The sequence below is a fragment of the Petaurus breviceps genome, unplaced genomic scaffold (assembly GCF_028583685.1).
Source record: "Petaurus breviceps papuanus isolate PSGF00001 unplaced genomic scaffold, PetGlider_PUasm1.0 90895, whole genome shotgun sequence".
Lineage (NCBI taxonomy): Eukaryota > Metazoa > Chordata > Mammalia > Diprotodontia > Petauridae > Petaurus > Petaurus breviceps.
Window position 1 is genome coordinate 6,258,675 of NW_027187372.1, and position 25,785 is coordinate 6,284,459.

The following is a 25,785-nucleotide window of genomic DNA, read 5'->3' on the forward strand; positions in this document are numbered from 1 at the left end:
CCATACCTTCCAAATATCCAACACATTGGGGGCTTTTCAGTACATAGAGAACAGTAAGTACTTAATAAATGCTTATTGATGGATTCAACATCTTAAGCCTCCTGATGACACACTCCAAATTTCTGTTATAAGATCATGAATGAATAAATGTTTAGTAAGTATGTAGTATGTAGCAATTACTGAGAATACTATAGTGAGGCAATCCTTGCCTTCAAAGATCTCATCATTTAAAAGAGGAGATAAGCATATTACCCTCAAGGAGCTTATAGTTTAATAGGGGAAAATCAGCATATAAAGGAGCAGTGACTAAGAGAGAAAGTTTTGGTCTGGGAAATAACAAGGATAGTCAATGGATCCATAAGGGAGTTGATTTATATAGTTTTTCTAGAAGCAAAGGTAGAGTGGTAGGGTTGATTGGTAATATAGTGATAGTATAGTTTCCAAAGAAAGTGTTAGATGGGTATGTAAGGTAAATGGAATGGATGGTGCACTAGAAGCATGATCTGACAGTCTATAGCTGGTTACATATAGTGTGCTATGTCAGCTCATTCATCCCTATGGTGGACATTACAAAACTAAGTGGATTAAGTGCCCCGGGGCATGATCTCTGAACTGGTTTTCCTGAGGGTACACTGGCAGGACAAATGACAAAAACAGTTACCAAATTGGACAATTGGAAGCATCTCATTGAATGTAATGTATTGTTTGTGCCGTCACATGCTCTTCTAAATGCATGTTCTTCATATATTAATATACTTTATACTTGAGCAGCTAGGAGGTACAGTGGATAGTGTGCTGAGCCTTGAATCAGGAAAACTCACCTTCCTGAGTTCAAATCTGGCCTCAGACACTATCTGTGTGACCTTGGGCGTCACTTAATGCTGTTTTCCTTATTTTTCTCATGTGTAAAATGAGCTGCAGAAAGAAGTGGCAAGCCACTCCAGTATCATTGCCAGTAAAATCCTAAATGGGATCATGAAAAGTTGGATGTGACTGAAAACAACCGGGCAACAATAATGACAAATTTTATGCTACTTCTCATGTCTTTTCTAGTAATATGCAGTAAAAAGTTCATGTCCATCATATATTTTTCTAGTGTTCTTTGTATTCTAATTTTTATTATTATGAGATCAGTGCTTTATATTTCATAACTATAAATGAATGAAATAACATTATTTTTAGTATTTGATCCCTGAAAATAATCTTCCAGATTAGTGCCAACAAATATTTCCAGGCTATCAGATTCATCTACAAGGTAGTATAATGTTTTCTATTCACTATATATATTTTTTAAGTTTCTTCCTTCCAAAATATCATTATATGATGGACTTGAGAATTGAAACTATTTTTGTTGTTGGACCAGTCTGGGGTATTTTTGGGTGCTTTTTAGAGGGCAATTGGGGTTAAGTGACTTGCCCAAGGTCACACAGCTAGTTTTTGTGTTAAGTGTCTGAGGCTGGATTTGAACTCAGGTCCTCCTGACTCCAGAGCTGGTGCTCTATTCATTGCGCCACCTAGCCGCTCCCAAGACCAGTCTGTTTTACATCAGTTTTTGCTCTCGTCCCTTACTTCTTGGTAGCTAATTTAATTTCCTTCCAAACTCTCAAGATATTTTACATCCTATAGAAATTGTCTGTCTACATGCTATGTAGATCTACTTCCAGTGACTTATTTGACATACATGGAAATGAGAACCTAGTGAAGTACAAATGAATAGCCATCCAATCTTAAATCTTCAACTGTGCCTCTTTATAATGTGCTGACAGCAAGCTTGTATACAATAGCATTAGCAGTATGCTTAGAGGTATTAAAAGTGTATTATGTTCAAGGTCATCAACAGAAGATAAAAAACAGCCTGAGAGCTTCTTTTTCATTGCATTTATATTTTTCTTCCAAATGTCTATAGAGCAGCTGGGAAGCTTAAAGCAATAAGCAAATTACTTGTTGGCTTGGTTTTTATACTTAAATTGTGGTTCTGCCGCTGTCTCAGCAGAATATTTTATTTAAAATCCCTTATGTAAGAGATTAATTACATCAAAAAGCTCTGCCCAGTGTGCTCTTGCAAATAATTCTAAAACCTTCCTAAAATAATATACTCACAGATGACGACATTGACGAGGTAACCTGACATTGTGTATGAAGGATTTTTTTCTTGAAGAAAACCACTGTGATAATTAAAATCTTTTGCTAAAAGAGCAGACATTTTATTTTTATTTTTTTCTTGGTAATGGAGTAAAATTCTCAGGTCTGTAGGTGTGACTTATAGGAGTTAATCTGGTGAAATAATTGGGGTGTCATTGACCTAGAATTAATTCATTACATTTCCAAGGTGGCAGATTTCTTGGATGATCTGGGCTGATGTGTGTAGTAACTTGTTTCATTAGATGCTCTCTAATGTTCATTCTATCTCTGAAGGTTTATGAAACTCCAAAACTTTAGTAGAGGCTTTCAGATAAAAGTGAAGAACCAACAGATCCCTGTGTTCTGTTTCTGACTGTGCCTTTGTATTTTTAGGAGAAACTTGGGAGAACTATTCAATCTCTGGATACTTCATTTTCCCCTTTTGAAACATGAGGATGTTTCCTCCACTTTTCCTTCCTTTTTCCACTTCCCATTCTGATTTTTCTGCCTTCCCATGTACAATAAAGACATTTGAAATATAGGCTCAGAATGGAGAGTGCCAGGTTCATAATCAAAGGACACAGGTTCAAATGCTTCCTTTGCTACTTGCCATCTCTTTGATCTTGAGTGGCAAGTCATTTTACCTCTCCATGTCAGTTTCTTATGTTGACACATCAATATGAATTTATTAAGATCCTACAATATGCAAAATATTGTGCTAAGCAGTAAGAATACAAATAAAGGCAAAAAACATAGTCTATCTCAAGAACATCAATCTAATGGGAAAAAATAACATACAAACAATCATGCAAACACATCTGTGTATATATGTATGTAAATGCATGTGTAGATATACACAACTTCATATATAAGGTTTGTACATATAAATAACACATGCACATATAAAAAAGTCTGTTTACATATGTGTGTATGTATATAAAGTTTGTACATAGTTGCTTGTAAGTTATCTCCCCTATTAGATTGTGAGCAATACTTCACATATTCATGTTTCTCTATTTTTTTAGTAGAGAAACAAGGCTTGCTATAATAACTATCCCCCTCTCCCAAGCTCAAAATAGCCAGTAAGAAGCAATGTTCTGGTCAATCTTGGGACTGACAAACAACTTAAAGAGAAGAGAGGAAGGAAAAAAGGTATCAGAAAAGCTGGAACATTCTAGAAATGGAAGTTTGGCATCTGAGTTCATCACTATTTCATCTGATAGACAATTAGCTGGGTGGCATCTCTGTAAGAAAAACCATATCACACCTGAACACAAGGGCAGTAAAAAGTCACAAAAATTTTAACTAGCAACAGAAAAGTTCTAGAACAATTTTTAGCAATGTTCCTTTTCTACTTCTTTAAAAAATACTGTAAATGAATGGAACATAAAAAGATTATCCTTTATTATATAGTGCTGTTAATCTGTGTGTGTGTTGTAGATGACCTTTCCAAAGATTAAAACACAGTTTCAATCTGTTTACACGGTAGTAATTCCAATTTTTATTGGTGGAATTGGCACTATATGAATCTTTTCCTCTTCCAACTTTACCACTCTATCCACTGCACTGTGTGGATGACCTCTGATAGCGTGACCAGCTTTAAATCTTTTAACTCATATTCCTATGCCTTGTTATCATGACCCTTTGGAGAAAAGGGAGTATGGGGACAACACATGAATAAGAAATTCGGTGTGGAGATTAAAAAAAAAAACAATCAACAAGCATTTATTAAGTGCTGGGATGTTAGGAATGCAAAGACAAAAAGGAGAAGGTCATTCCCATCAGTTAATCAGTCCGTCCATCAATAAGTATTTATTAAACAATTACCATCTCCAGGCACTGTACTTAGGATGCGGGCATGAGAATCCAAAGAATAAACAATATCTCCTCTGGGAGGCTTGCATTCTGTGGAACTTTTCATGCCATACTTTTCTCAGTTTACTGAGTATCTCATTAGGTGCATAGTAGAAGCTCACTGAAAACTTACTGATTGGTTAAATTCAAAAGTTCGAAATACTTGAAGATAGTGGAGTCAGCCTAAACAGTTGTTGGGTGATTGGAACATGAATGTCTACTATATCTGGCACTTTATTTATTCAGTCAGCAGGCACCAGTGGAAGGAATTCTTAAGTTTTCCCAAGAAATTCCAAAAGGGACCAGACATTGAAGGTATTTATGCAGGAAAAAACATTTCTCTCCAAAACTGGAACAAAGGTTGCTTCCAGAAAGAAGGTTGCTGATGCCTCACAGCTTCCATTCTTATGCTTATATTTAGTCTGATACAGTTTGCAAGTGAGAAAATTGAGACTTGAGAGAAGTTAAGTTACTTGCCCAACATCACACAAGTAGTAAGGTGGGGGAAGCTTGTAAATTCTGATCTCCCAGGCTCCAACTTTACCACTGTATCCACTGCACCATGTGGATGACCTCTGATAGTGTGACCAGTTTTAAATCTTTTAACTCATATTCCTATGCCTTTCCTAAGAAAATTGTTCCTTTTTTAATATCTGACTAACACTTTTAAGCTACTCATGTGATATTTAGACTCACTGAAAGCTGCTTTAGTGAATGAGCTCCTGAAGACTGAAATTTATTTACAGAAGGGATGCCTTTCACTCTCTTCTCCTTGTAGAACAGAACCATTATTATCCAAATTTTTAAAATAAGCACTGCAATAAACTAGCAAAAAAAGATGTTATTTACATTTTGCTCCCTAGTTTCTTAGATCATTAACAGTGTAAATCTTCTCAGAGACATTCTTTTTGATGGCCTCTCTTGCTGGCAGTGGGTTCTGGGAAAAACATTTGATGAAGAAATGTTTTCAAAGCCAACAGGAAGATATAGTCCAGAATTTATGGCACTGTTTAGTAGAAAATTAGAGACTACAGTAAATTTGTGGCCATCCAAATGTATTATTTTATGGTTGAGAATACTACTGTAAAGCTACAGATGTTTAATGAAATAAACTGCTGTACTTGGAGGCATATTGCTATACTAAGTATGCTTTCTTTGGTCTTAACTCATGAAAATATTAATACAATTAATGAAAATTTGATAACCTATATGATGTTAGGTCACAGAATTTGTCTCTCTGAAATTAGCTGGCCATTAGAAAATTGTTTCCAAATAACAAATGAAAGAAGAACCTTTCCTAGGAAAAATTAAAGGATGAGATATTGCCTTGTCCTTCATAGATGCCTTAGGTATAATCCTGTCTGCTGACTGTGGGTATGAATTAGATGAGCTCAGAGATTTCTTCCAGTCTCATGCTACTTTTTGTTTAGCCACTAAAAGACCATTGGCAGCCTTTGAAAATGCAATTTCAACTAAATGGTGGGGTTTGAAGCTGGATTATGAGGGCTTTAGGAGTAAATTTTTGATGAAGAAATGAAGGCATCAAGTATAGGGAAGGAAGGAAATAAGCATGTATTAAGCATCATGCTAAGGTCTTTACAAATGTTATCTCAGTTGATCTTCCTCAGTACCCTGTGATGTAGGTGCTATTATTATCCACATCTTACAGTTGAGGAAACTAAGGCAAAAAGAAGTTAAAGGATTTGTTCAAGATCGTAATAAAAGCCTGAGATAGATTTGAACTCAGATCTTCCTGAGTCCAGGCCTAAAACTCTATCCCTTGAACATCCTAGTTATCTTTTTCTAGAAGAAGATTCCTCTTTATGGGAATTTATCAGTAAAAGGTGATATATTGAGGGAGGATCAAGAAAGATTGTTGTTTTTGTTTGGGGATGGGTGAAACATTTCATCTAAGCAGTAATAAAGTAGGCCAGGGTGATGAAATCACCAAATTGGCAGAGATTCAAAATGAAAAAGCTGTAGAATGGCTTATGGGGCAAGATCCCCAAAAGACTGTTGATGGTGAGATCAGGGGTGGCAGTAGAAGAATTGGCCTTAACAAGGAGGAAGGCCTTCTTTATCTCTGACCATTGTCCCTGTCACCCACACTCACAGCATAGGTGTCCTTCTCTACTTCACACTCTTTCTCACCCATTAGAGCCAATCTGTTGTCAAGTCCTGTTAACTTTACCTCTGTAGCTTCTCTCATATAAACCCCTTCTCTCCTCTGATACTGCCACTGTCTCTTGTACACACTTTCATCATCTCAAACCTGGACTATTGCAATAGTCTGCTGGTTATTCTCTCTGCTTCACTTCTCTCCCCACTCTAGTTCATCCTACATTTAGGTGTCTGATTGATTTCCCTGACGTGCAGGGCCAACAATGTCACCAACTTATCCCTTCCCCACTTACCCCTCTTCATCTCCGTGAGCCATTAAGGTACCATGTTCAAGGTACTGGACTTCAAATGGTGCTCTGTGTTATCTATTAAAGTGTATTATGTTCAGTACTCAAGGTAGTGAATTTTCTTTTAATGAATTTTCCAGTAAGAGATAGGGGGGAAATCCTTTAGATCTCTTTTACTTAATATTTTCTCTTTTATAGAAATTCATGTGAATAAACTGCTTATCATATACAAAGTTCCCTTATGCAACATCTTTGCTTACTGCATACATACCTAAATAGTTAATACTATTTTCAATAGTATATTCAAGTAATTTACTATTTTGAATAGCAATGAATAGTCAATACTAGTTTTCATTGGAAAATACTATTCTTGACATTTTTACATTACAGGTTTCTGCTAAATTTTTCTGTAGACTGAACTGAAAGGCACATGCTAAATACCTGCATAGATATTTTATCTGCTGAATGAATTCAGACACACTGAAGTTCTTATTAAATTATAATGAAAATCCTTAAATCACTCATTGTTGCCAATATTTAATTTTTTGGACAATTGTAACTGCTTGAAGTCCCAAGTTTGAGTCAGTGCAGGTAAATAAAATGTTGTGTTAATATTCTGACTTTTATTTGTCTTTTGGTTACAAGTGTGGTATGGAGTGTTGTGGAAGCCTTTACATCACTTATGATTAATTTGAAAAGATGAGAGGATCATAGCCATAGATCTAGGAGGACATTTAGTACAACTCTCTGAGAGGTTTGAGAGGAGAGATGGGGGAGGGAACAAGGATTTATTAAGCACCCGCTACATGTCAGGCACTATGCTAAGCATTTTACACATACCATCTAATTTGATTCTCAAAATGATCCTGTATGCTAGGTCCTATTATTATCACCATGTTATAGCTAAGGAAACTGAGACAGAGGTAAACCATGACTTGCTCTGGGTTACATGGTTAATGTGTGGGACTGATTCTAAACTCAGGTTTTCCTTATCACAGGCCCAGCACTCTACTCTATCCACTCTGACACCTAGCTGCCCCATTCAATTTTAAACATCTCAGAGGCTCATCTGTGGTTTTGTTTGGTTCCCTACCCAGTCTATACTCATGATTTCATCATTGTAGAGAACTCTAGGTGTGAAAACCTATTCTACTGATGCAGGTCAGCAACTCTTCTGTACCCTCTAGTCTTAGAGAACAGTTGTATGACACATTTATGAAGTTATCTGACTTGCCCATGGTGACACAGTATGGGTAGGGGTAGTACTTGAATCTAAGTATTTCTGATTCTAAGTCTGGCTCTTTATTCATTTTATCACAGTGCTTCCTGTGGCTTTAATAAAAATTAGTACATTTTTTGAGAGCTTCTGATCTTTTTCCCTCTTATTAAAAACCCAGACATTCAAGGTTGAGATATGGCAGGATTGTTCAATGGCATATACAGAGTTAAAGAATGAGGTGAGATTTTCATGTCCTGTTGCCCTACTTGTTTAATATAGTCCACTGGCTAAAGTGGACTGAAGTGAGCCTTTTTATTTTTTTGGTAATACATTCCAAGTTCTACATAATAAAATGTATAAAATAATACTATGTTTGGCATTTATGTGGAACTTTCATTCTAGTAATCTATGTGTTTGACAGATGTTATAACAATTTAAGAGTTGGTGGTAAGAATTATTTCCCTCTTATGTTCAGTGGAGAGTAGGAAAGATTATTAAATAGTTCTAAAATAAGACCTGTAAGGAAAGGTTAAAGAATTAGGATTATTTAGTTTGTATAAGGATAGTATGTGGGATGACCTAATAAATGCTTCAAGGCGATGGAGGGTTATTATGAGCCTGGAGAGCAGCTGTTTTCCATCACCACCAAATATAGAACATGAGGAAATATATTTAAGTGTAGTTTATGAGAGTCAGATTAGATAGGAAGTAGAACTTCCAATTGTCAGAGAAGTTAAACCCTGAAAGATTATTTCTAGGGAGGGAGTGCTTAATAAATGTTATTTTTCTTATTGTCATTCAGCTAAATGCTCTCTGAAATTCTCCATATTTATGTTTCTGTAATATATTTGAATATTTTCTATACAACCTAATAGCATTTATGCTGCTCCTTGACAGGAGTGTGATTCGGGCTAATAAGACAACCATTTTCAAACCCACATGAAAGAAAACCATAAACACTCAGCATCACCATTGTTTGCTCAGAAGCATTTTTACATCTTGACAAGACTTTCACCAGTCTCTTTTCCACTTTCCAGAATCTTAAGCTTGCATGTGATTATAGTGAGTATTAATAACCTGAAACACAATGAAAGGGATTCTATGCCATTAATAAAATTTTATTTTCCCAGTGCTTGATTTATTTTAGAACCAAACATTTCTTTGAGATTCTGGACTCCATTCTAATGTTCCTGACTTCCATATAATCACAGCTGACCAGAGGGTTCTCTTAAGGAAGATTCCAGAGAATGTCACTGCCACACAGGAACACAAACAAACTATCTTCTCTGTAATCATTTCTGTCCCCTTAATTACAGCAGATTTTTTCCTACTTTTGAAAAGTTTACAGTGAGTCAATTATAGCTCAAGCGATTTGAGAACCTTTCAACTGAATCAGAACTGGTAGGTACTGAACTAAACCAAGAAAGACCTGGAAGTTTATGGTAGAGAAAGAGAAGGCAGAAGCATCATGCTTTAGCATAGACAACCCCATCAGAATGACTATAAATAATATGTTGATTAAATTTTGTTATTATTTATATTTATTAAAATTTGTTACTAAAATAAATATTAGAACAGCAATATGATTCAAACTGAAGAAAATAAGAATGAAGGGAAGGAAATAGGAAATTTTCTCAGAGATATTATTGAGTCCTAACATGATTATTTGTATAGTTTGACTGCACTGGTAAATATTTAAGTGAAAGATGTTGATGAAATATTTGATAGATAACGTCCACGATGTGGGAAATATCAGCTCCTGTTGGAACACTAAAGGCTAAGCCATTTGCCCTTTCCTTGCTCTCTACAACACACCAAGTCAATAAAATAATTTTTCACAAACCAGAATCATAGATACAAAACTATGAAGAGCAATGTACAAGGAAATAGATAGAAGATCGATCCTCTAACTTTTCAGGAAGAAGGGGTTCCTTTTTATTAATATTTGAGGGATTATTTGATGTGTGAGAGGTGCTGACAGTGAGGTCTCTGTACCTCTGTACATCTGTACTGTACCCCTTTTAAATTTAATCTGAACTATGACATTTTCTCCACCATTTTCTTAAGTCTCAACAAATCAGTACAATAAATCAAGCCTTGATTTATAGCATTTCTTTATTTCTGAGATGTAAATGCTTGCACAGAAAATGTGACAGGCGACCCTCTAGCTTGTTTGAGTTGGTTACTCCTGTTGCCATCCATCCTGAAGTCTGTTATGGCAGTCCTTTATGTGGAAGTCTTGCTACAGACATCTGTCATACCTTTCTTTCTACTTTGTAATAACATTTCTATAGCACTTTAAAGTTTGAAGATACTCACTATTTCATTTGAGCCTCACAGTAATTCTGCGATGTAGGTGTTTTGTATTTTAACTGTGATTTCACTGTTATAAAGACTTCCAAGTAAAGACCTTCTTTTCTAGTGTAGAGCTGTACTTTCTACACAACTTAAAGGCATGGGTAGAGGGTTTCCTGGGCCATTGAGAGGTTAACTAACTTGCCTAGATTTATATACTCAGGATGTGTCAAAGACTAAATGTGAAACCTACATCTTCCTGACTCCCAAGTGGGCTCTGTAGCCAATATTCCATTCAGTCTCTAAGGGTAGGTATAATATGTATTATTACAAACATTTTATAGATGCTATAACTGAGTCTGTCCTTTCCTTGTTAATGACTGTAGGAAATAAATATGGTAGCAAATGCCTATCAAACACACACACACACACACACATCTAATTTCATGATCCATTTAAGCTACATTTCACAGATAGGGACTTTGCCTTGAAAACTTCTGGGATCTAAAAGAGCTCTACAGGGACAAGAATAGGGCCTGTGCCTGTGGTTTCATTGGTGTAGGGAAATGCTGGATGAGAAAATCCCTTCTACCAATTCAGATTGGCCCCTTGACAGTAAGTTATATATAGTCTTAGAGAGTTGCTTAGAGCACTGAGATTGACTTGTTGAGGGATGTAGTCAGCAGTCTGTCCATAAACATTTATTAAGCAGATACTAAGTGCCAGGCATTGTGCTAAACAGTCTGTATGGCATTATGGTTAGAGAACTGTCCATGGAACCAGGAAGAGAGCTACATAAAATATATTTAATTGATACTTCCAAAAAACTGATTTTGTCTTTGTAGATAATCCTTTTATCAATTCATATTGTAGGTCCTATGCATTTTAGCAAATAGTTGCATAAATTGTTATGGAAGAATGAATTTGGCACATGACGGACATTGTCATAGTGATGAATGTAGGCTTCTTGACAGACAAAATAGTTCATTTTTATCTGTGTATATCTAGCACCTGGCACATAGTAAGTATTTAATAAATACTTGCTGATTAATTGTTGATACTGTCTGAATTTGGCTTGTCTTTAATAATCTTTGAGTGAAGACCTATATTCCTTGCTTCTCCTGAGACTGTTAATTTGATTTTATCTCAGGACTTTCAGATGTCACATATACAGACACATTTCATATATACAGCCATACCTACCAAAAATTGCCCTCTGTTGCTAGATAAATAGAATACTGGTTTAAAACTTATGAATAAAAACCATGGAATATTCAAACATTAGCAAGAATGATCTGACCCAGTGTAACAGAGGAATCTGTATCAGCTGAGCGTGCTTATGCATCATGTGCATGTGTTAGATCCACAATACACAAATATATGCATCATCAGTTTCAAAATTTGAAAACTTGTTGAACAGTGTATTTGCTAAGAGTAGGAGGATGTAAAGGCTAAAATATCAGATTATTTAAAGGAAAAGGCAAATTAGCTAGTCACTCCAAATATTGCCTTCTCAATGTACATTTATCACCTTGATCTAATTTCCTTAGTAGCTCTAAATGTTCTTTTTATTAAAAAGCTCCTAGATGAAGTATTTATGTAGCATATGCATAGTTTGAAATGAAGGCCAACTTATGCTTCTAAAATGTATGTCCTTATAGATTGAAATGAGATAATTAGTAGAAAATGCCTACATAATCCAGTTATATTTTTCACTAAAATCCACAGTAATCTCAATTTATAATCAGTGTTTCATCTTCTCTCCTTCCTCAACTATTACAAATTCAAATTTGCATAAAAACAAGGTATATCCCTACCAAAATGATTTGCTGTTGATGTACAATCTACTGGTCAGTCAATGAATCAGCATCATTCTACTTTGGGATTTGATATGCTCTTTCTCTTCCTTTCTGCAGGAGATTAAGAGGCAGAAAGATGAGAAATTACAGAAAAGTCAATACTAAGTACTAAATAGGTAAAACCTACTTGATGATTAATTGGTTTCCCATTTTTGTCACCAAAGTAGACATGATAGAATTTGAGTAAATTTACAGGCTGAGATTTTGAAAAAGGGATACTTCAATTAAATTTGACACTCCATTATAAGAAGAGAGACCCTTGGTTAACCAATCAGTGAATTCCATATTCTTCTAGGCATCATCTCCTCCATCTTCCTCCATTTGAACTTTGTATCTTGTCTGTGTTTCTGTCTCTCCTTCCACCTCCTTCCTTTTTTCCTTTCCCCCTCTCCCTCTTCCTTTTCTTTTCTCTTTTCCTTTTCTTTTCCCTCTCCATCTTACTTCTCCTCTGTCCCTCTCTTCTTTCTTTTCTCTCATCTCTCCCTTCTGCTCCCTGGCTTGTCTATATTCATTTCTATGTTTCTGTCTACATATGTGTGTCTTTATATATTTGTCTGTCTCTCTTCCAATTTCTTTATACTGTGTCCCCATCTTTTTCTACTGTATCACCAAGGGAGCTCTGATTTGGAAACTTTTAGTCCAGAATCTTGATGACCTAAGGGGCTGTAGGATTAGGAAATGTTCTAGAAGTTGTAAGTTGAACCCATGGGAGAAAAATATTCAGATCATAGGTCATAGACTAGATGATTAGAGAAATTCTAGTAATACAATCTGCTTACCCAGACCAGCCTAGGTTATATTAGTATACATTTTGAAATGCTAAAATGTTTCATTTTGCTATTTCCCTTAAGAAACAGTAAAGAAAAAAAATGAAAGCTGAGAAAAATTTCTTGGAGCATGTTGGTACATTATAAATTGGCCTTATGATAAGACAATTGTTAATTTTGTTTCTCCATATACCCAAAGTTTTAATTTAAAAATTACTAGTATGACTAACAGGAGTCTCTTATCTTCCTATTCAGAACAGGAAATAAAGGGAAGTTAAATTCTTTATTTGAGAGTAATGTCAATGTGTTTTAAACTAAATGATCTAAATCAGTAGGTACACATCTGTTACAATGGCACACAGCTGCTAATTACAATTCTCAGCAGGCTCAATGATAGTCATTACATTACTTTTTGAAGTTAACACAGGAAATGCAGACGATTGGAGGATGGGTCAGAGGTCCTAAAACAGACTGTTGAGTACTGTTTGATTTAAGAGAAATTGGACAGGTTTACAAGCTTAATAATCAATAGTTTCCAACTTTCTCATTGAGCAGGTTATGCTGTTCTATCTATTTAGGAGAAATAAGAGTTTAGGGGTTTTGTTTCTGTTATTTTTTTTATCCCACAAATGAGAAGAAATTTGGAAACCATTATGAACCAGTTTTCTTAGATTTTTCAGAAATGCCAAAAGCATAAGGTTTGCGTATGTGTTTTTTTTTTAAACAAAGTTGGGAGTATTTACTCAGATTTTATTGCTGGAATGCAAGTAATAACAAAAGAAAACTAAGGAACCAAGAAATAGCTCATGGGATATCTCCTCTTTGCAGCTTTTTATCTGCATTTGTTATTATCTGATGATTTCTGTGAACATTTTTGTATAAGATAAGGTTCCAAGCTGTCCCTCCTCTATAAATTAGAAAACAAACTGAACAAAATTCAGGGGAAAATTTCAACAGAATCAAAATCTCCTTAGAACACTCTTCATAAAACAATGGTTTGCTTCAGAAAGGAGTGATATTCCATGTTTATTTTCCTTCTGTCACGCATGGCTACCATTTAACTGATAATTCTCCTTGTTTCAGCAAATGTGGACAATTTGTTTTATAAAATAATGTCCCTGCCCTATCTTGATTGTCTTCATGATGGCAATAATAAATCATAATAATAACAGCCAATGTCTATGGAGTGGTTTAAGATTTGCAAAGTATATTTCATATATTTCACTTGACCTTCACAACCACCCTCCTCGTTAAGTGCTATACTATATTTTTATAGCTGAGGAAACAGGGTCTCTGAGAAGTTGTGACTTTCTTAGGCTCTCACAGTAAATGTCTGAGACAAGCTCTTAACTCATATTTTTCCAGCTTCAAGTCTTGTCACCCTATCCACTGAGCCATCAGCTTTATCACATTAGTATTCTTAAGAGAAATCAGAAAATGGCTAAGAAATCTAACTTATTATTCATTCTCAAAGGGTAAAACCCATCCTTCAAAATACAGCTCAAATCCTATCTCCTCCATAAAAATGTCTCAAGAGACTTCTCCTTTACTGAAAAAAAAACCCTGTGATTTATATAGCACCTTAAAGTTTTCAAATGGCTTAAATGCATTATTTCATTTGAGCCTTTGAACATCTCTGTTTTGTGACGCTTACAGGGGTCATTAACTTGTTTTCCTCTAGGAAACACACTCAGAGAGATTAAGCAACTTGCCCGTGGTCAGAAATTAGTAAATATTTGAGGAGGTCTTCCAGACTCTAATTCTACTACTCTATTTGCTGCACCTCAATGCCTGGATTCTTGTAACCATAATTTAGCATTTTGCTATAGTAAATGTAATTTTTCTCATTTTCACTCCATATTTTGTATCACTAAGTCTCTTCAAGGGTAGGAGCCATGTCATACTGTATTTCCAGGATTTAGCACATGCTGAGAGGGCAGTAGGTATCCAATAAATATTTAATGGTCAAAATGAAATATTTGCATAAAATACATTTATACTGGGTTATAAACATATCCATCTGGATGGTCACCATGGTTTGAGTGTTGTGTTTTACATCCTGAAGAGTGTCTGTTATAGGAGCGGCTGCGTGGCACAGTGAGTGCCTGGAGTCAGGAGGACCTGAGTTCAAATCCAGCCTCAGACACTTAACACAAAAACTAGCCATGTGACCTTGGGCAAGTCACTTAACCCCAATTGCCCTCCAAAAAGCAAAAGAAAAAAGAGTATCTGTTACATTATAACAATTAGTAGGCAGCTAGGTTTTGCAGTGGGTAGAGCACTACACCTCAAGTCAAGAGTCTGAGTTTAAATTCAGCCTCAGACACTTCTGTATGTCAACCTTGGCAAAGCATTTCAGCTGTCTGCTATAATTTACTTAACTGTAAAATAGTAGCATTTGCCACATACGGTTATTGTGAGGGTCAAATGAGAGAACACTTGTAAAACACTCTGAAGAACTTAACACACTATATAAATGCTGGCTAATAGTAGTAGTAATAATAATGATGATAGTAATGACTGATAGCAACATGAGATTGAAGTAGTCATTTTTCATGTATATAATGAAATCTACTCAACAAAACTGAAAACATATCTCTTAATTGGTGTTTGCAAATAATAGCAACCTCCTTTACAATGGTTAGAGTACCAATATATAAAATGGTATGAATGTTTCCTTCTAGTATGCCATTTTATCTGGCATACATTTTAAAGCAGATGTTTATAGAAGTTTGATAACAGTAGAGAAGTGGTTATTTTCATTTGTAGTTTTTGATGTCTTGTTCAGAGTAAAAGCTTGATAAATGATCATTGAAATATATACAATTGGATATCCGTTTTATGGTTCAAAAAAGAGGGTAAAATTGGAGAATCTTTCTCCTGATCTACATAGTATATGATTTATGCTGATTATTATAATATATAAAATACATCTTAACATATACTACATATATTACATTTCATATTATATAATTACATTTTTAAAATTCCATGGTAAATTTTGCCTTTCTTTTATTGAATTTTCTCTCAAAAGTATTGGCATTATTACTAGTAAAGTATTTGCTATGTATTATAGTTATGTGCAAATGTAACTATATTTATGCACAGAAATTCATATACCAATCTTCTCATTTGGACCTTAGTCCTGCACTTAAAAATTGCTTGTAGTGTTTTAAAAAATGTTTTGTAATTGCCTGAACATGTCTAAAAACCTTTGGTTTCTACTAAGAACCAGTTCTTCCAGGCTACCACTGACTCCTCTAAATCTGTCAATATTATTTTTCTAGTAATCTAGGTCCAAAACCATGGGTGTCTTTTGGCTTCACCCTTCTCCTTTAAACCCTATATTTAATCGTTAAGACATGTTGGCTTTTCCTCCAAAATCTCCCTTGCGTCTGCCCCTTTCTCACCATTGTCATCTCTGTTATAAAGACCTTTATCATTTAGGTTACTTGAGGAGTACCAACACCCTGATTCCAGGATGGCCCCTCTCTAATACATTTTTAAAGGTTTTATCAATTTTGATTTTACATTGAAGTTGTTTCTAGAACCCCTTTCAAAATGAACCTTATAACAAAGAGAAATAGTTCAACAAAAATACCTTATACAGGGACCATTCCTGGCAGTGGTTCCACCTCTCTCTCAGTATTAAGGCATTTGTTTCATTCTCTATTTTTCTGGGACCATTATTGATTTTCGTTACTCAACCCAACTTTTCTATACTTGTCTTTCTTGCAGTTATTGAATATATTATCCTTTTTTGTTCTGCTTATTTCACCACGCGTCAATTCAAAGCAATCATCTCATATTTCTCTGAATTTCACATATCTTACTACAGTAATATTTCATTACTTTCATATATTGGATATCTGAGCTTCTTTGAGGTATCCTATTGGTAATTGAATCATTATATTAGGGTGTAATGTATAGTCACTTTTCTTGGACAATTCCAAATTGCTTTCCAAATAATTCAAATTGATAGCTTTATAGTAGTGTGTTTGTGTGCTTTCCTGTAATCAGTTATATTCCCATAGGACAATTTTTTTTTTTAAATCATGATACATTTCCCTGGCTCAGAAATCTTGAATTCCCTTAATGCTTCAAGTCAGACTTCTCTGTGGCTTTGCCTTGTTTCCTTCAAAAAAGATTTACTGGATCTCTCTAGCTCTTCTAGATTTCTTTACACAGTCCAAAAGTACTTTTTGTTTATACTGCATAATTCAGGACAAGTACATCCTGCTCTGAATTATTTACTTTTCTGTTTATGCTAGCTTTATCTAACTAAATAATAAGGTCCTTGAGGGAAATTAACATATCTTATGCTTCTTCAGTTTCTCCCATAATGCTTTGCCAATTTAGGTCATAAATAGGTGCTTAATAAGTATTGATTTATTGCTAGAAAGAGGACTTGGTAGACTATTCTTTAAAATATACATAATAGGTTATAAGAAAGGGTTGGGTTGCTAATCTTTCAGTTTGGGGTGCCAATTTTAATGACATTGCTATCAAAGCAGCAGCTTGAGATTCTGCCAAATCATTAGTTTCTTTTCCATTTATGACCTATGTTACATTATTTTCCATTAATACACAAAAACAAATTCACATGGAAAGACTTAGGATCTACAAAGTTGACAGTTTTAGATATATGGATTTTTTCCCCAAAAGATTTCTTAAACTAGTTCATCCTGACAATTTAGAAATTACATCATGTTAGTGATATTTGCTGAAAATGTGTGAAACATACTAAAGTAGTGTAATTCATTGTTCACGTAATATGTCACGCTAGATTTGAAAATGCTTTACAAGGGTAGCATACAGCTTAAATGAGCTGGAATTTGAGGATAAATAAGGATGGCATCAGTGTGTGTTGACTTCCTTGAAGGAAAGGTTCTTTGCAAATCTGAAGTTATTTGAAACAGGTGTCATTAAATATTACAACAAATTGTACAAGTGTGTTGGAGATTTTGCAAGATACTTGTGTTGCAACTGTAGATGGCAGTAACTATGCACCAGAATATCCACACTTACCCCCTTTGACATATCTATTTCATTAAGGAGATTTTAATTGATTTCATTATGATCTCCGTATGTGGAACTGAGTCATAGGGTAAAGCAAAGCAATGTTTACTCTGAGTGAATAATTTGGAATATAACTGTTACTTGCTGTGCAATTATGTATTTTATTGGTAAATACAGCTCTTACAAATTCACAGTTAAAGTACATTGTAAATAAATACCTCATAAACCAAAGAGTACAAAAAGTAATTTTTGATGTAGTGAATTTTCACCTAATGCTTTAGCATTTTATTCTTTGTTAGTAGAACAGGATCATGAATTGAGAACTGAAGAAAATATAACTGTCATTGAGTCTAATCTCATGATAAGGAGACAGAGGCATAGAGAGTTAAGAACTTTTGCCCAAGGTCACACAAAGTAGTAGAGCTAGAACTCAAACTCATCTTTTCTGATCCCAAATTCTATACTCCAAAAGCTCTTCAATTTTAAGTCTTTTTTTCTGTAATAATTTGATGGAGGAAAAGCGAGACAGCAATTATCACCTTAAATGTCAATAATTAAAATTTACTCGTGAAGGGTGTTGCAGAATGACTAGAAAACAACCAAATAAGTTGATTCCTTCAGGAAAAACTAAAGTAAGGGGTTGGAATTAAATCTATTCTAAGTGAATCCTCCAAAGCAAGAGTTACAATCATGGTTTCAGATAAAGCAATAAAAATTATAGTTGCCCTCAACAAAGACTAGCAGAGACAATATACTATGATTAAAGGAATCATAGCTAATGAAACAATAGTAAAATGTAAATATATATGTACATATATATTTGGACACATATAGATATGTGCATATGTATACTCATGTATATCTTCTGTCATTGGACATGATACCTTTGTTAGTATTCAAATATATAATATATATATAAAATATATGATATTCCATGTTAGTATATCAATACATAAACTTAAGCAGTCACTACACACACACAAACACACACACACACATATATAAAATACATGATGATTCCAATTTTGCCCTTGAGAGACATACAAAATAAGTATATTTCAATTTCCTTATTCAGATTCTTCAAATGTTTTTATAATAAAATTAATTTTTTTCCTTATAAATTTCTTTATTCAAAAACACATAGAGTGCACTATACATAGATTCTGTAAGAAATAACAAAAAAGAATAAGATAAGGTATTTACCCTAAAATAATTTGCATTCTTATTGGAAAAATCATTTAATGCAAAATAGAATATTAAAGTGCATTAAAGCACAATAATAAAGTATAACTGATTATTAGAGTACAATTTTACAAACATAAAAATGCTAAAGGACTTTCAATGAGGAAGATAATAATTTTATACTGGGTGGAAATAAAAAAAAAGCCTCTATGTATTAGTTAGCATTTAATTTGCCTTTAATATAGGTAGATATTATGTAGATGAAGTTGGGAAAGAAGGGTATGACAGATGGAAAAAAACAGCAAAGGCAAAGAAGTAGACTAGTATGAGGAATGTTGAAGGAACAATGAAATAAATTAAATATGTTTCTCCAAGATGATTCCTCACATTACATGGTTTCCGGACTTCCATTGCCTCCTGATGACCCTAATTTTGATATTTATTTAAAAGTCAGCAAAGTGGAATGGATTCTGCTGTAGGAAAAATAAGAGTTCTCTTCTTTAATCCCAAGTGAATCGTGGTTGAACTAAAACAAAAGATACTCTTCACGTTTTCTCAATTTCCCTTTTAGTCATGAGAGCCCATACCTATCTGATATTTTCAATCAGTCACTCCTTAAACAATTGTTTGTTAAGTGCTATTCATGTACTATGCAACAAAAAACAAAAGTCAAACAGTTTCTGCCCTCAGTGAACTTACATTCTAATGGGGGAGAAAGCATTTCCCTATATATAGATATACGCGAGATACATGCACAGCAGATAAAATGGAACTTTAGAAGGGAAGACAGTAGCAACTGGTGAGACCAAGAAAGGTGTCTTGCAGGAGAGAGTACTTGCAGTGATTCTTAAAGGAAACTAGGAATTCTTGGAGGCACAAGTGATAAGGGAGGCATTGAGGACAGCCAGTGCAGGCATGCAGAAGGAGAGAGAGTGTTGTATATGAGGAAAAGCAAGTAGGCCCATAGAGTGGGACTATGGACTGCATGGAGGGGAAGAATTTCTAAGAAGACTGCAAAGATAGAAAGGGACCAAATGGTGAAGAAATTTAAATGGCGAACAGAGGAGTTCATATTTGAGATGAGAGAGTCACTGGATTTTGTTGGCAATTAGGTGCTGTAGCAGATAGAGTAGTGGACCTAGAATTAGGAAGACCTGAGTTCAAATCCAGACTAAAATGCTTACTGTGTGACCCTGGGCAAGTACTTAACCTCTGTTTCATTCAGTTTTCTCATTTGTAAAAAGAAGATAAGAGTAACTGGCTCCCAAAGTTATTTTGAGTTTGAAATGAAATAATAATTGGAAAGTGTTTATTAGCACAGTGCCTGGCACATAGTAAGTGCCATGTAAATTTTAGTTATGATGATGATAATGTGTTCATGTCAGATAGGAGGAATTGGGGTAGTATTGTCATAACTGTGTTTTAGGAAAGTAACATTTGTAGTTGTGTGAAGGATGGATTGGAGGGGTAGGGTCTAAGACTTGATTTAAGAGACCAAATAGTAAACTATTGAAATAGTCTATGGAAGAAATGAGGAAAGCCTGACTAACCACAGTGGTAGCTGCATGAATAAATAGATGGAGATGTTTACAAGAGGTATAATGGAGACAGGGATGACAGGATTCAGCTAGTGGGAAAAGAAAGGCTCTAGTAGAATTGTAGGATCATTGATTCAGAACTAGAAGGGACCTTAGAACCCAGTTAATTCATCTCTCTTTTTACAGATGATAAAACGAGGCTTGTGCAGGTTAAGTCACTTGCCCAGGGTTGCCCACATAAGTGGCAGTGCTCAGGTTTGCACTGTGACTTCCACTTTCCCACATAGTCCTTGTTGGTCTTCAGTCATTCAGCCATGTCAGACCCTTGTGACTCTGCCATAGGTCCTAGGGTTCTTCAGATCCTAAGCTACTTCATAAGACATGTCATCATTGTTGCTTTTTAAACAGTCTTCAGAAGAGCTACAAGAAAATTGAAATTCCCTCAGTTAAGCTGAGTGGACCACTGATTCAGGTGGGAGCACTAATGAGAAATGAATTGAGAAATTATCCAAGTTGGGTCTTTAGGAAAAGGGTATCTTCATCAATTGAAAAACAATCACAGCCACTCTCCTTTTAACCTAATCAAATAAAAGCAGAAGAAAAATGGGAAAGGGCTTCATTGCATCATCCTAGTGTGTCTCACTAATCCGGATTGACTTCTCTCTTATTTCTTATGTCCTTACCTCCCCCTTGATTTTCCTTCTGTCAGCAGTAATATCTTTTCTAGTGCCAGAGCGGATCTCTCACCTTCTGTGGGGTGACGTCATCACATCTGTGCATTGCATCCATACTTATTTTGTGACCCTCAGCAGCGCCTTGTATCCCCTCTTTATTTGCAGAGTGACCTTTTAGCTCTCCGCATCCTGGTGTGGGTAATTGATGTTTTCTTTCACTTTGATATCTGAACTGTAGTGGGTGGGAGTACAGTCATTGCTGGGACCAGTGCCAGAGAAGCTCAGGAATAATAAGCTGGATAGGCAACAGCAGCTTATGGGATCACATTTGGGTGAATGTCCTGAAAGCCTCCTGAAACTCAACAGCATTATCGTGCCAGTACAAGCTGGCCACGTAAAGTACTTTTTCTGTTTCAAAATTTTAGCACAATGTAGGTGCTTGATAAACAAGAAATAACAAGAAACATCCCTTCTTGCCTTACTCTTCTGAAGAATGATTCCCTGCAACACCCACATATGCATGCACAGTTTTCCAGTATCTCAGAATTGATGTGTCCCAGATGGAATCATAATTCAAACTTAATAACCAGTTAGTCTGTGATCTCCTATTTCTTCATTCAGTTCAGTTCTCTTCAGTGAACATTTATTAAACACCCATTGTTTGCAAGATGGTGGATATCATGCCTGTGTTGAATGAGAACCAACCTTGGCTCATAGAACTGCCAGTGAGACCCACAGTTCTGAAAACAATCCCAAATAGGTTTTCCTAAATTGAATAATACAACATAAAGCAAGAAGAGAGAAAGAATATGGCACAACCTGCTAAAGGGAAGGGGCCAAATCTAATCTCTTACTCAACACTGCAGAAGTAGCATGTATACATTCGTTCTATTGCATCACATTTTTGTTTATGATAAGGATAATAAAAAGAGACCAGAAAAGGAAAAAGGGAAGAAATTCTTTATTCTTTATATTCAGGTACTTTGTAAAGGTCCAATTGGACACCATAGTAATCTTCATTTTCTCTAATGAAAATTTTTGTAAAACATCCTTTTCAATAGCATCACATTTCACGAGGGATTCTATCACAAATAGATTGTCAAAATATCCAGGCATCAGATTTATTCATTTATTAAGTACAAATTTACAATTATTTATTAAGTGCCATTAAGTAACAAATGTGCATAAAACTATGATAGATACTGGAGCAGACACAAAGTTTAGATATGGAATGGTCCTTGACCTCATGAAACTTACAGTCTGATGGGGAAAAGGACATAAATATATTTGACTGAAATACCCAATATCAAACAAACATAGTATAGAGAATGTCTGATTTGAGAGCCAAGGGAGATGGTTGCTGCCTTGAGGTTTCAGGGTCTTCCCTTTCACATATGAGTTGGACTTTAAAGAATGAGTAATAATTCAGCAGTGTTTCAGGGAATAGGAAAAAATTTAAGCAAAGACATGGCCTTAGGATGGTACATTCCATATATGAGACCATTTTGAGTAGAGCAAAGAGGTTTAGATGATAGAATTGTGAGGTGTGGTTATAAAGATATGATGATGCCATATTTTGGATGGCATTGAATGCCAGGCACAAGATTTTGAAATTTTCTAGGATCCATGATTTGGGATGAAAGCTAGAACTCCAAAAGTCAGAAAAGGATGGAAAATCAGTACACAAACTAAAGATCAAGTTGATCTTAAGAGCTAAGGTCTTTTGCTTCCCTGATTTTATCAATCCCAGTCCAAGTTGGGAATCAGTCATTGAATGGGACCATATTAAGAGTTTCTAGGGACTGCAGTAAGAATAGCAAACTGGGGTGAGGGATAATAACTGAAACAACAGTAACAATAATAACAATAATAAAAACAACAAACATTTAGTACAGGTTTTCTTAGTAATTTCCAGATATTATCTCAGAAGATGGAAAACAGATGACAGAAGCATGCAAAAAAGTCATACCTAAACAGAAAAGAAAAAAAAGTCATACCTGATAGCAGATTTTGTTTAATGATGATATGACTGTACATATTTATTATTCTACTTTTTTTTTCATTTACAGAGCCACCCAAAGTTACAGTCATGCCCAAGAATCAGTCTTTCACAACAGGGTCTGAGGTTTCCATCATGTGCTCTTCAACTGGTTACCCCAAACCAAAAACAGTCTGGACTTATAATGACCTATTTATCATGGGCTCACACAGGTACTGCCATTGTATTACCCTCTTGGGTCATGCTTCATTTTCTAAGGAGTGAAGATAGTTTTTAAACTCCTAAAACAAGTATTTCTAAAAGTATCTGTGAACTTATATACATGTATATATATATATAATTGTACTTCAGTATAATTAGTTTCCTTTGTAATCCTTTCTGTTCTATATTATGCATTTAAAACTATGATAAAACTGTAAGCTTCATCAGACTGCTAAAGGGGGGTGTCCTATGACACAAAAAAGGTTAAGAAATTCTGCTCTAAGAGAAACTCCTTTTATTAACCTTCTGAAACTAAGGGAGATAGTGTCTTAGTTAGCACTTTCAGAAACTCCCAAAACACAGCAAGAAATGCAATCAGAAAAACAACAAAGAATGACTTCAGAGAATTTTTAGAGCAAGGGAGTTTGGAGTGAGGAAGTATAAATCCTGCCTTAGACATGTACTAGCAACAAAACCCTTGGAAAGTCATTGAACCATTCTGTACCTCCATTTCTTTGACTATATATCTTGGGGATTGGACTCAGTGGCTTCTAAAGTAATTTCTAACTCTCAGTTCCTAATCCTATGACTCAGTAATCCCAACATGTGGAGTCGTTCAGAATTGTCCTATAAAGTTTCATATTATGGTCACAAGTTAAGTAGAGAACATGCACTTCTTAACAACATATTTATTCAAATAATCAATAAACATTTATTAAGTAACTGCTAAGTGTCAGAAACTCTGCTAGGTGGTAAGTGATGTTTAATATCATTTAGATAATGTATCTTAAGGTGCTATTGTTTTGAGAGCTCTATTTAGGAAAAGGTCCTAAATTTGATAATGACACATTTTCTATAGAGAGCTTTATGCTTACAAGGTTGTTCACATTCACAGTCTCATTTGATTATCAAAAAAATGCCATGAGGTTCATAGAATAAGTTTTAATATTCATATATTATATGTGAGTAGAAAGTCACAGTTCTCTAGAGATTAGGGCCTGGCCCAAGAGTACATAGCTAATAGTCATATAATCAACATTACGATTCAGGTCTACTGATTCCATTTCTGGTAATGTTCTTGGAATTGTATCCTTTTTTCTCTCTGAAAGTCAATACAGGAGCAAGAAAAAGGACAATTAGCACTAATGAAATAGGATGCAGACATTGTGAGAAGAGTGTTCATTTTCTCATCCTATATGTATAAGCATTTTATACTCTGTTAGTTTTTTAAAGCCATTGAATCCTGCCACACTTCAAGGGTATAATGAACATGTGGAACATGAACAACAAAGCTGCCAACCATAGGGCTCCCATTACTTTGGGTTTGGCATAAAGAATCTAGCATTTCAAGCCAGACTGTATCCCTGGGCCATCATTAACTCATTTTAGACTCTTAAGCACTGGGTGCCAGGTGCTTTCATTTATCCTGTCTGTAAATGGTAACACAGATGATCGTCCACATTTGTTGCCATATATTGTCCATAAAATACATTTCTTTCCTTTGATTAAAGACATTGTGTGATGATATTGCTGTATCACAGTGTCTCTGGTTGAATGTAATATAAGATATTCTTTTCATCCAGGTATAGAATGACCTCAGAAGGTACCTTGATTATAAAAAATGCAGTTCCCAAAGATGCAGGAGAATATGGATGTTTGGCTAGTAACTCAGCTGGGACAGACAAACAGACTTCTACTCTAAGATATGTTGGCAAGTATACATCTTTTAGAAGACTAATAAAGAAGAGTGAATGATAAAAAGTAATAATAAATATAATTATAGAAATGCTATTACGTTATAGCAATTGATAATCATAAGGTACATATTTTAGACTTTTTTACATTTTGAAATGCAAAATATAATTTGTTAAAATGTTAACATTTGTGAGTGGATACTTTGTTTAGCCAAGGAAACTTTTAGATGCTTGGCCCATTCTTTGATCCACCCTGCTGTTTCAAATATTCCTTAATCTTACACATCTAAAGTAGATGAATTCAGCTTTCTTTCTTTCTACTCATTCAAACCATTATCTCTGCCATTATTTAAGATGGATTATGACATTTTATTTAATACTGTATGCATTTTATGTGATTCATTTTATTTTTCTTGTAGGCTTTATAGCAATCATTAACCTTCAACACTTCATGTTTAAACACTTACATATTCTTCTGTTGACTCTTTTGCCACTTCTTACACAAAGCTCCTCAAGCCTAGAGCTCTATGTATAATGATATATTAGGGTTTCTAATTTTCTAATGAGTAATTACTGACTAGGAGGAATAGTGATGATACTATGCCATTAACTTTTTTCTTCTATAAATTTGTAGTCTCTATGCTGCTACTGCTTCTTTTTATTTTTTTATAAGTTTTTAATTTACTTTAATTTAATTTTTGCTTTTTTTGGAGGGTTATTGGGGTTAAGTGACTTGCCCAGGGTCACATGGCTAGTTTTTGTGTTAAATGTCTGAGGCCGGATTTGTACTCAGGTCCTCCTGACTCCAGGGCCAGTGCTCTATTCACTGCACAACCTAGCCGGCCCCTACTGCTTCTTTTTAAAAAAACAAACTCCTAATAACCTGTGATGCTTTGTAAATCTCACTTCTCTGAAAATACAAATTCTTTGACTATAATTAGTAATCAACAGCATC

At 34.9% G+C, this 25,785-nt stretch overlaps 1 protein-coding gene across 1 annotated transcript in view; it reads left to right on the forward strand.

Moving 5' to 3' along the window:
• The window catches only part of HMCN1 (hemicentin 1), a 514,591-nt gene that overhangs the window by 216,746 nt on the left and 272,060 nt on the right, over window positions 1-25,785 (forward strand). The window contains exons 12-13 of the mRNA XM_069074427.1: window positions 23,006-23,147; window positions 24,720-24,847. Of these exons, the coding sequence (XP_068930528.1) occupies window positions 23,006-23,147; window positions 24,720-24,847 (270 nt within the window). The remainder of the gene's footprint in view (window positions 1-23,005; window positions 23,148-24,719; window positions 24,848-25,785) is intronic.